This window comes from Haliotis rufescens, unplaced genomic scaffold (genome assembly GCF_023055435.1).
Source record: "Haliotis rufescens isolate VD_foot unplaced genomic scaffold, xgHalRufe1.0.p SCAF_13, whole genome shotgun sequence".
NCBI lineage: Eukaryota > Metazoa > Mollusca > Gastropoda > Lepetellida > Haliotidae > Haliotis > Haliotis rufescens.
The window spans coordinates 34,289,440-34,302,569 of NW_025963813.1; the positions used below are offsets into that span (position 1 = coordinate 34,289,440).

The following is a 13,130-nucleotide window of genomic DNA, read 5'->3' on the forward strand; positions in this document are numbered from 1 at the left end:
TGCCTCCTGGAATCCGGGTATCCGGCACCGGATACCTCACCGGATACCTCAATCTGGGTGTCCAAGTAACCGGCACCGGATACCCCACCGGATACCTCAAAAAAGTTTCCCCCAAAAATGTCACAATTTGGGGGATGCATTTTGTTCAATTAAGTGTGAAACACCTAAAAAATATATTTGAAACTAACCAAGAGATTGAACATTGCTGAAGGTATCCAGGAGGTATCCGGCAGGTGTGCGGGTGCAATTTTTCGAGATGTCTTTTTTCTATTAAATAATGTTAGCCTGGGCCTATCAGATAGCTGAAGTAATAGTCTGTGTTGTTTTAGTTGTAAACATCCCCTTAAAGTTGAGCATGTACTTTTGGAGAAGACAATTTTTCAATTTCATCTATAATTCCTTTTAGATGTTAAGCTGTTTAATGAACATACATCAGTTCTAATACATGTATGATGATATCCATAAATTTCATGTTCAGACTTCCAGTTTGTTCTGAGTGAAAGTATAAAGTCATCGACAATGTGCTCACTTGGGCCTTTGGTCCTGGTGAGATGAGAAGAAGATTATCTGTAACGGTACAAGTACTTGTTATATCTAGACATACCAGCTTCATTGAGGTTTGTAACACAATATGCCCCACTCTGAGGGTGACATTACCAGATATCATCGCACTACAGAGAGCTCTTCCTCAGTTACTGTGAATATGTTTTACTGAAAGACATTGAAAGTTAATTTGACCTTCGATATATCAGTTGCGACTATTTCAAAAACAAATGTAAAAGGCTTCATATCACTTATACCACTTATGAAGGCCCTAGGTAGAATTATATGCAACAATGAAAATAACAGGAAAATATAGAGATGTCAGGAATGTGTACAACCATTGATTAAACATGCAAGTGTCTTTTTGCAACAACAGCTGTGAAGACCATATGACAACACACACACAATCAGTCGTTATTTCGTTACGTAAACAAAGGCGTATGAAAACCTTTTAGTCGGAGGAGCATGATACGAAGTCGATGGTGACGACATTTGCAGCCTGTTTGAATAAGTGTGTATGCATGATAAAAGATGTTGCCGAGAGCCACATCGATGCCAACTATTGATTTGTTTTATTGTAACATGGATATACCTTTCCAAGACTTGGCCCTCCAGGCACACCGCTTTTAGCAATATTCCAGCAATATGAGGGGACACCAGAAATGGGCGTCACACATTGTATCCATGTGAGGCATCGAACCCGGGGTGTCAGCGTGACGAACGAACACTTTACCCACTAGGCTACGTCCCCGCCCCGACAAAACAAGAAGTATGATGTGATACAATGGGAAGTATTACTTGTGACTTGTACCAGAAGTTTCCATGCCTTTTTCAGGTGAACAATTGATTTGCCTTTGCATGTGTTTGTGACGGGTGCCACCGATGGGGCAGGATATCATTACTAAGTGATAGTGATTCATAAACACATGTTCATGATATAGTCGGAATTGCACAATCGACTCTGCTTTATGCAGATATTTCTATTGGATATGGAAAGGGTTTTGTCGTTTCATTAACATACATGTTTACAAACAGTGAAGGCATATGTAAGGCGATAATCTTGATCGCGATAAACCCCATTTCATCTCACTTCACTTCGCCCTACAAACCGCAAATATTATATTGCACAGATCAAGTTTATGACCCTAACACGTTCCCATAGATCAATGCAAATTACAGCAGATGCTCACAATACGTCAGTGAGCGTCCACGCTCTGCAGTGACAAGGTGTGCATGTTCTCTGCTGGATCTTAGCTTTCTGTCGCAATGGGTGAGTTCTGTTAAACTTCGAATTTCAACTATTGTACAAGTTTAACTTAATCGAAAACAACACCTGACAATGAACATGTCGAAGCCTTTTGTTCATATGTCAATATTTATAGAAACGTTGTGCTATATTTTGAGACTATGACGAACTAAGGGCAAGGGAATTATCTCCTTAGGTTTCCATGACCTGACGATACAACCGGTGTCCCATTTGCTATCGTCGACTGACAAAGCCGTGGAAGAGTTGAATCGATTGGACATAAAATCTCCATGCTGCAATGAAATTTCTAATAATAATCAATCAATCGACTTGATTTATGACAGAATGAATTTGGGGGAATGAAATTATTGTTATCCAGAACATGAAACTAAAAATATATTTGCTTCAGTTTTAGAAAACAAAACATATCCCTGTTTCGCCTTGCACTTAAGTGTCTCACTTGGTTAAGTGAACGAAACCATGTGCCATTTATTACTATCAAATATACCCGCTCCTTCCCCCCCCCCCCCCCACCCCCACACACACTAACTCGACACATTTCGGTTATTCCTAAAGCTAGTTCGGTTTATGTTGATTTAGACAGGGTGTTGACGGATTTAGTCCCTCGATTGTCCCAAAGCTGTTGAAATATTGCTCATTTGGAACATTGCCCGTTGAAAAGATGTCGTGGCCTGTGGTCATACAGCCTAGTCCTTGTGGATAGTTATATTGTCACTTTGAATCTGGTTGCATATCTTAAAATTCGCAACTGATGAGGCGGTTTCACTGATATCTCCTATTTACATCTGCCAAAAAGCATGAGCTGCGAAATCACTTGCAACGCAGTGTGTGCTTTGGTGATGATACTTTGTCTATCAATATATTTTAATATTCAGTTCAGAACGTAATTAGCATGTGTGTTTGTTTGTTTGTTTGTTTGTTGTTTACCGCACTCAGCAATATTCAAGCTATATGACGGCGGTCTGTAAATAATCGAGTCTGGACCAGACAATCCAGTGATTGACATCACGAGCATCGACCCACGTAATTGGGATCGATGACATGCATCAACCAAGTGAGCGAGACTGACCCCCCTATCCCGTTAGTCGCGTTTACGACAAGCATAGTCGCCTTTTACGGCAAGCATGGGTTCCTGAAGACTTATTCTATCCCGGATCATCACGGGTCTAATGAGCAGGTACGTTATAATCATATTGTTCTCCAGAGACTACCAAGGTCCCTAAATAAATTTAAACAACACAAAGTAAGCTATTATATCCTCAAGCAGTATTCACTTATGTCAATAAAACGTATTCATGGCAAGATTAAACAAACATCTCTGCCCCTTGCGGTCCCACTGCAGGCAGGTGTTGAATAAGGAAGAAAATGTGATGTCACAAAGAAGGGAACGAATGTTTACTGCGGATGCAGTGTTGAATACATGACCTGTTTAAAAAAACTCGTAGGTTCAATACCTGCCTGCAGGTAAATTGTCCAACATATTTACACAACCCGAGCAGGATTAAACTTTCTCTAGCTCGGCAGGACCCGATTACATATACAGTAAACTACGGTTAAAACGAACACGCTTATAACGAACTGGTTTTTAGGTCCCTGCCATTTGCTGTATCTGTGCTGTATATATGCAAATAATGAATTACGGTTATAACGAACTACAATTTGTGGTCCCTTTGAGTTCGCTATAACCGTAGTTAACAGCTGCTAACATGTCAGATGGATGTCCCACCGTTTCGATAACCTTTCCACCACTGGGCCACTTGGGCCCATCTTTGCTTCAGCTATGTTATTCCTATTCACATCTGCACTGTACACCTATGCATGCTTACCATAGTTGAATCCATTAAAACACATATGTGACGCCAATGTATTGTTTAAACGCTCAGTTATTTTTCAGGAATGGAGAGCTGTTTGTCAACTATACATTATATTGAACCAACATTTGAATTACTTTGCACTTGGAAGTGACGGAACTATTTTTTAAAATATTTCGACAAGTGAATGCTTTCAAGTTTTGTCGGATAACATGTATCGCCAGTGGAGTTCGAACCCGCGTCGTTTAATTTGTCGACGTGATTGTCGGCCCCAGCTACGGCAACACATGAGGGTATGGTGTGAAACATTTACGTCGCGTTTTCCTAACTATGTAATTCATAATTCTCGAAGCTATTTGCATCATTTTTTTATTCCGGGGGAATGGTTTTCACTTTATAAGTATTAACACACATGCAGCTACACTGTTGCATTGAACTTTATTCCCCTTTTCACTGCAAACACGGTCGTTTTTTCCCGTATATGGTCATTGGACGGAAAAAACGACTTTTTTTGGACGCTTTCGAACCATCGTATTTCCATCCAAATAACGTCGTTATTTGACATCGGAATTTACTGGGAGAGAACTATGTCATCAAGTTCCTCCCTTTTTTGACTGACACTGTCAATCAAGCAACAGCGTCTACCGTTATTTCTACTTCTCAGATTTCAGTGATCAGTTCGCGCGTGTTAGATTACAGGCCTGTTCTAAATTCATCCTCTCATATTACCTTATATTGTTCATAATATCAAAGTTTAATCAACAATATCAAGAGCAGCAATTTAAACTACTAAAACACAAACACAAGGCTGTTATCAAGCGCTAGTGCAAACATTATGCATCGTAAAAACTGTATCGTGATGTCTTCAGAAAAGCACTTTCTTGCAAATATACATTGTATGTACTACGAGATAGTAAGACTTACGCTTACTCACCGGTGCAACGTAGACTATATCGCTGATACATATACCACGTATTTGAATGTTAATACTGAAGACAAACACTCGTCATTACTTTTGCAGTGACGAAATGACACTTATACGCTTTCTTGGTAACTTCCAACAGTTTTGCTCTTCATTTTAATAACTTTCCTTTCACATATACATGTAGCACTACTCGACTGGTCTGCCATACATCATGATTAGGCAGTTCTCAATCATGGTCTGACTTACTCTGGTGTGACTGAGCGAAGCTTATTGACTCTGTTCTTTCGCCTCTTCCTTTGTGGAATGAGGTTTCACAGTTGTAAAATAATCTCTCTTATCTGTCTGCACCATCAACTTAACTGCCCTCACCCCCTGCAGTTTTCCGTCCCAAATTACCAAGCGTTGCTAATATGGTTGCTGATTAGCAAGGGAAAGGGTCGCCTGGCCCTCGCTCAGTCCAGCTTTTCTGTGCCTAGCACAATATGTTGTGAATACGTAGCCTTGCTACGGCCAAACATTTTATAACAAGTTGGCAAACTTTGATATGTAAACAGCAAATATAATTCAGTTTTATTTCATTTTAATATATCAATTAAATCCTAAAATATGTCTTCAGCAACCCATGCTTGCCGTTAGAGGCGAATATGCCTGTCTAGACTAACAGTTGGTAAATTATAGTTTTAAAATATAATAAAAAGGAGCCCAGAAATTTTCATTTACCTGATGCTGCAGTAATCTAGACTTGCCAAACATTATAGACTTGCATGGGCTGTATTGGATATATTTGTTTCATGATCTGTATGCCAGACTAATGCTTGTCGTAAGAGGTGACTAAAGGGATCGGGTGGTCAGGCTCGCTGACTTGGTTTATGCATGTCATCGTATCGCAATTGCGTTGATCGATGCTCATGATATCAATCACTGGATTGTCTGGTCCAGACTCGATTATTTACAAACCGGCGTCATATAGCTGGTATATCGCTGCATGCGGCGTTTAACAACAAACAATCAAACAAACACTATTATTAAACACCTTCCAACAATGAGAAATCAAACTTTTATTTTCTATATATTTAGGTTTATTTATAAAATAATTGGATTAATAATTTAATCATTGTGTTGATTTCTCGTCATACAATGCACTTGTTCAAACACCTAAACTTTGAATATTTGATTTTTCACAAATGGTAACGTCAGTGAGTTGCCTCGATCACTGGTTACCTGCTCACAAGAACAGATTAAAATGATTTGTTTGTACTATCTTTTTGTATTTCAGTTTATTTCATTCATAATAGTGAGTGAGTTGGGTTTAACGCCGCTTTTAACAGTATTACAGTCATATCGCGGCGTGTCAGCTTAATGTGGGAGGAAAGCCCGAAGTGATGCAGGTATCTGACGTTTACCACTTCGGTGAAACCCACGAGCACGGGTAATGGTGCTGACAAACCTAGAAACATAATTGGGGCGAACCGGGATTCGAACCCACAATCATAGGTTTCTGGCGTTCCCAAGGGACGCAACTCTGCAGAGCGAATCGCGGCGCCTTAGCCGACAGGGCCATCCGTGCCCCCTAATTCATAATAAGAAATTAATAATTCACTTATCACAATATGGATCATATCCGTTTATATCACTCTCAGCTGTTAAGCTTTTATTGCAGAAATCATAATGAATTCAACATGTGGAAAGATACACAATTGAAATGCAATATTTCTCAACTTTTAAACTATACATAGCATATACTATAAGAATTAGAATGACTTCAACGGGCAGTTTTTAAGAAAGAAATATTAGTCGATTAGTCCAATTTATCAGATATGGGCTTTAGTATTATAATTATATATCTCCAGATAGATGTTAACATTGTAGTTCTTATTATTTGTGGATAATTTAAAAAGCAACACAGAAAATATGTATTCTACCATGACGAAAGAATACAGAGTATACAATAACTCTCAATTTTTCAAAACGAGATTTCAAATCACAATATCATATCTGATACGAACAGACTTGTGTGAGGTGGTAATGTTTTAATCTCTACTTTGTGCCCTTGTTCGCGAGCCCTTGTTTCATCAGCAAACAGTCGGAACTCCACAATATATCCGATTACACTGACCGAGGCTGGCCCAGGCGTGATTCTCACGTCAGTTTTCCATGCGATACTGACGCCCATGTGTATCTCCCAGACCATAGAGAATAAATTTAAAAGGAATCCAGCTCAAGTCTAGAACGATTTGGCAAGTCTAGATTACCTCACTTCTATCCCTGAAAGTAACCACTGTTCTGGTCTTCTTAACATACTATTTAATAGATACATATAGATTACTACGAATATTTTACTGACACCGGTACTGTCCCTGTTGAAGCTATTCATAGCTCGTAAATGAATGTCGAATTGTCGTCCATTGTTCGATGTCAATACACGTATGACAAGTACGGATATCAGATAGTAATTGTTAAGACGCGCTACACTATTCTACAAAAATATAATCAAGTTTACTAGTATGTATATTACTACAATGACCATGTACATGATCATGCACTTCGTAATGTCAAATATCATATCTTATTGTGTGATGAATTTAACTGGATCAGTGGTAACATGTGATATTAATCTACCATCAATTTCTTTCCCTGCTCAATGTCTACAAAACGAAAATAATGAAATTAAAAAGGAGCACAGAACAATTCTTATTTTCAGGCTAGATTGGGGACTTGAGTTGGTCTCCTTTTTAACTTTATTATCGTGGGTCTACGTCCCCGCTCATACCCAGAATAGCAAGACCAGTTTGCCCCCCGCCGGATCTCCTGGGATTTGGTTATATCATCTAACATGGCCAAATGTGCTCCTAAATAGACAAGACCCTAATCATAGTCCTGCACCATGACCGTGGAATATATTTATTTTATGAAAAAATAATAATCTAGAAATGCTTACAAAAGCAAGTCTAGCCAGCTCAAGCTAGCTCTATTCCACAGCATAGGGATTTTTTTTTATTTTTAGAGTCAAGAAGGATATTGTGTAATATAAGATTTCAGAGACTAAATGTTAGTCTACCCTAATCAGTGAGGGGTCCTTTATCTTCCCTATTTGACTGCTCATAAAAAGCTGACATCTCTCCTCACAGCTGGTTCATATATATTTTCTGCTGAACATTCGAAACAGAGTGAGTGAGTTTGCACTACATATGTATATGGTTCTGTTATAAATAATTGCAGCGCTCCATTATGAACGAAATTTGTGTGTAGTTTACCGCCGTTCTCAGCAGTATTCAAGATATGATATGGTCTCTGATTCCAGTGATATATGACGGCGATCTGTTGTATAAGAAATACATACAACTTGAATCTTGAATCTTGAAAGTTGTAACTTTCCGCAAATCAGTGTCACAAGCAGCATACATTATATCAACTGCAATATACTGTGTACAACATGCCGTATACAGTGTGTCGCGAACTCCGCGCGGGGCTGGAGCACACATTTCCTGCCCCTCTTCCTTCGGCAAACACCTCATAGGGGATGTAATGAGGTCACAGGTCAGGCGTGCACTCGTCAGTTGTCTGATACGGTCAAGAGTAAGATCTTCCAGACGATCACTGCACTAGAGGAATGTGGATTGTTGAGGAGGTACAACGTGTTTGGAACTGGGAGTTGAACACTAAACACTTATATACTATATCCCCCAGTGGTCAGAATGTATCTGGGCAGAGATTGTCGAGTTTCAAGTTACAAAATGACATTCCATTAACAGGCTCAGTGCTGGTACTTATGCAGAGGGGCCTAGGGATGGTGTCTCTTTAAGATAGATAACGGAGATCATATTACCAAGCAAAAAGCACTGTGTAACAAAGAGAAGAGTTAAAACATTATAAAACGATATGGATCGGCGAACGGACTTATGTTTTCAATTATAAACGTACATGTATCAGGTTGAACTTCCACGACAGATATAATTGGTTATCTCTTCCTAGCTGAAATATTAATTGAACTCTACGCCTTTTTTGCACATTTGTGATGGGGCGACAATGCGACGAGACATATTTTGACCTTGAAAATGTCGCGTTACGGCATCGTAAATAATAAAAAAAAGATTCAAAGAGCGACAATGCGACAAAGGAAAACATATCGCGTTGTCGAATTGTCGCGCTTTGGCTGATTTTGACACGTTTTGCTTGTTTTTGTAAGGGCGTCAATGCGACAACGCGACAATGTCGAAGATTCCATTAGTAATCCGTGCAAATAAAACCGAGTTATGAAATAGAAGCATAACATGCCAATTAAAAGATGAAGTTTTGCAGCTTCTGTTTTCATAGCCCTTCAAGAAGGATTATCAATAATGGGATGGGTGTTGAGTTCAACTGCAATACCTTGTCAAATGTATTACATTTATTTCCTGTAGAAACCTATCATTGATACACGTCAATGTTTTTGTCGAACAAAATGCTTTACATGCTCGGTAATAGTGAGGACTGGCATCATTGTGTGTTTCCGTGCTTTTTTCAGGTGAACAATTGACTTGTCCTTGCATGTGTTTGTGACGGGTGCCACCTGTGTGGCAGGATACGCTCACCTTTTCGCGAATACCCGTTGGATGGCCTGAACCACGTCGTATTTTTATCCCACATCAGTCTGATACGCCGTGACGTAACTGAAATACTGTTCAAAGTGGTGTTTAATGCGATCACCGTAGTGTCCAAATTATGTGGAGTGATGTTATGTAATATGTAAAAGAAGGCATATTCAATTATCCAGTTGATTTGATTAGAATATACTTGCGTCAGTGTATTTTATTAACCATCACAGCCGTATTTGTATACATAAAATAACAAATCACATACACGCATGGTGCTTTAATTGGCCATCCCTAAATAAAATAGTTTCCCAAACAGAGAGGTCACATGAGTCTGCTCAGATTGCTTTTCAGAAACATCTATTTTAGCTTTTTACAAGAACTGTATTCCAAACCTATCCTCCTTAGATGAGAAAGGTCTCTTAGGAACTACCTCAGTAAGTCGATCACAATGACAGAGCGTCGTAAAACATTTACATCAAGTACAAGACTTCGAAATGGCCGACACAATAAACGTGACAGGAGATATTTCCGAAGCTGTTAATGTAACTGTTGCTGTTTGCCATCACTGATCAGTTGGTCGACCATTGAAAGGTGATTGTAAAGATGTGTCAAATAGATAGTAAGGTACATTCAAAGACGTTGTAGACTGTCACTACGGTAGTTTGGATGTGCTTTTCTTCGTTTCTTTCTCTAGGATGGGTTGTAGCGAGGGTATCCTTGAACGGGCATGCATTCAAACTCTCTGATTTATCCCAATGTATGGTAAGATGCTAAGTTCAAACATAAATGGTCCAAATGACATGAAACAACGCTTCTGTATGAATTCGTGCTTTGGAATTCCCAAGGGTTTCCCCAAGAATATGGAAGTAGTCAATGTTTACGTCATTTCAAGAATACAGTCACGTGAAAAACGTATGAACGTCAAAATGTGTCGTTCATTTCTCTTATTCTTCAATTTCGGGGTCATGTGACAAGCCTCTCGTCCAATGGAAAAGCCGTTTATCGAGGTAACTTCACATTACAACAATAGTTACTGTTATAACCAAATAAAACATATTCCATTATCCGTAGAGGTAAATGTGCATAGCAGAGGGAAATGTTATCTCAATACACTAGTAACATGGTTTGGTTTGAATTCTTGGCGCGGTTTTGAATTCCATTAACATGTCACATATCCTGATACTGACTAATCAGCAAATCTCGCTGGACTGCGCGCGACAGATACTTGAGCAAGGCATGCCAGAAATACGAAACCTAATGCTCACTAACGGAACCCTTGGGCATCACGTACGTCGGGAGACCAGAGCCGTCTGATAGGCCGTTAACAGTTATCCAAGGCGGAGCAAAAGGCATCGTTTTTCCGTCCATTTTACGCTTGAAAAGCTCGACGTTTTTCCGGACACATTCTGGACGCTCACCAATTAAACAATGTTAATTAAATTTTAGTCGTGTTTCCGTCCAATGACCGTATACGGAAAAACGACGTTTTCGTGTTTGCAGTATTTACAATATATATTCTTTTCAACGTACATTAAAGTGTGTTTTCAAGTATTTGTCAATTGTGTTGGAATCACAAGCAACGATTGTAATTTACGGTGGCTAAAGATATAATACCATCATGAACAATTCATGTGGTCATATATTGCTTCATTTTAGCGAGAAGGATATCCTGCAAAACACCAAACGTTGAGTTACAAACATTCACCCAGTAGAGTAGGAGGTATGCAAATAAATATCTATCTATATACATGCTGGCGCCCAAATACAAAACACTCTAGCGAATGTAATTTTCACAATTTGTGATATCAAAAACTACATTTGCTTTTTTAAATATTACAAATCGATTGTTTATATGCTAAAATACATTATTTGATATAATATAATTATTATGATATCTAAAATTCATTTTGCGATATCAATAAATATAACATGATATCATAAATCAAATGTGTGATATAAAGTCATTCTTTGGAATCCATAAGTGATTTACTGATATCATAAAATAAGAAACAAATAGTTTAAATTGGCGCCTTATATAGTGTTCACTATTTAACATCAATAAGACGTCACCTAACAACAGGTGTGATAATGGGCCCTCGTCGATATGATGCATTATTAAGCCTCAAAGTGAGATTGACCAAACAGAAAGTAGAACTACTAACCCTGATTTGGCCGTATACCGTCAGTAAAAATCCAAGACGGTTGTTACTGACCTAATATGGGTCCGTATGCCGTCAGTAACAGCCATTTTGGATTTTCCAACACCCACCTCACATATTTCACATAACAATATGTGAAATATAGAAATTCGTCATTCGACACTGTTTTGTGTTTTAATGTCATTAATTGTGATGTGCAAGGACATTAATGTTCAAAGATACAACATTCGTGACTTTTTTAATATAAAATTTAGAGAAAAAAACTTACAACGGAGGTAACTGATTTACCAAAAGCAATGTCATAGAACATAATATAGGATGACGTCACAAGCAAGAAACGTGACGCAAATGACGTCACATAACAAAAGAATAGATAACAGCCCGTCGTATAAGGGGAAGGCGGACTGCTATCAAGTTACAGTTGCCCGCAGATTTCAGATAACATGCTGGCATTTTAATGAAAATGCTATCCATTTTACCTATAATACTTGTTTAAACGTTCACATTTAGTGTATTATATATTCCATTGTTAACGTTTATGTTTACATTAAAGCGTTGTATCGGAATGATATGTACCTAGTCCTGTCCTGTCCTGTCGGTTGTGTCAAGTTTTCATGTGAGATATAGACACCAAACAATGTAAACTTTTTGGCATAATAAATACGTTATGATGTCTTTAGTTGGCGTATACGCCTCGCCCAATATCTTTCTGGTAACCTAACATGACACCGTATACGGCAACTAAAGACACCATAACTGATATTATCAAGTTACAGTGGGCCGCTCATTTCTGATAACACGCGGGCGGTAATATGATAATTCTATCCATTGCAGCTTTAAAGATATTTGAACCAAAATAAGGTTGAAGTTATATCAAATTATTACTTCATAATTCAGGTAAGCTACAGAGCCTTGTGGCTCTATACTTGCAAAAAATATACATTTTGTGTACTATTCTAAGTAATGACAACAATCTCATAATGAACGATTGGGTTATTATTAGGGTAATGCTATTTTTCAGGGCATTATCATTTGCAGAAACCCGAGGTCTTCCATTAACTGCCCGACGAAGGAGCGCAGTTGAAAAGACCAAGAGCTTCTGTAAATGATAATACCCTGAAAAATAGCTTTACCGTTATTATAGCTAAAATGGATGGATTTTTTTATCAAATAAAAAGAAACAACAATATCGGGTTTGAAACAGTTACCGTAATCAATACGAATGTCACTGACACACTTTTACAAATATGGAAACGTCATAGAACAAACCAGATGACGTCACTATTGAACGTGACGTCACCGATCCTATCCTATGACGTCATCTAACAACTGGCGTGATAATGGCCCGTTGTCAAGCAATATGAGGGTATTATCAAGTTACAGTGGCTCGCTCATTTCTGATAACATGTGGATGGTTTAATGATAATTCTATCAATTTTAGCTATATTAATGCATATGTGACCATTGATGTGTAGAATGTCTTACTGCAGTCAGGTAAGATTGAACAGATTAGAGGTGCAGTGCAATACCCATGGATGTTACGTTAAAAAACCTAGAGATTACGTGGAACATAAATATGTGTCAGGCTTCTTAATGCCAAATTATTTTTTTCTAGAGAATGTGTTTCTTATACAAGTGCTAGACCACATTTCAACATTAAACTATATGAATATTTATACATTAAGCCCAGCGTATGAAGATAAATATAAATACGAATACACAATGCCATGAATACACAATGCCATTTAGAAAGCGGTCAAATGTAACAAATGTTATATTTGGGATAACACTTTCTTAGTAAAGTACAGATTCTAGTACTTTTTTGGGTTGAGTCTCGGTGGCTGAGTAGGT

General features: G+C 38.3%; 1 protein-coding gene across 3 annotated transcripts in view; it reads left to right on the plus strand.

The window, feature by feature from the left end:
* The first annotated feature begins 1,748 nt into the window (after nucleotides 1-1,748).
* Nucleotides 1,749-13,130, plus strand: part of LOC124151568 — a 36,267-nt gene continuing 24,885 nt past the window's right edge. For 2 of the 3 annotated variants that reach the window (XM_046524088.2, XM_046524090.2), the window contains exon 1: nucleotides 1,749-1,813. In XM_046524088.2, the coding sequence (XP_046380044.2) occupies nucleotides 1,810-1,813 (4 nt within the window). In that variant the 5' untranslated portion in view covers nucleotides 1,749-1,809. The remainder of the gene's footprint in view (nucleotides 1,814-13,130) is intronic. The other variant, XM_046524089.2, reaches the window with a different exon arrangement.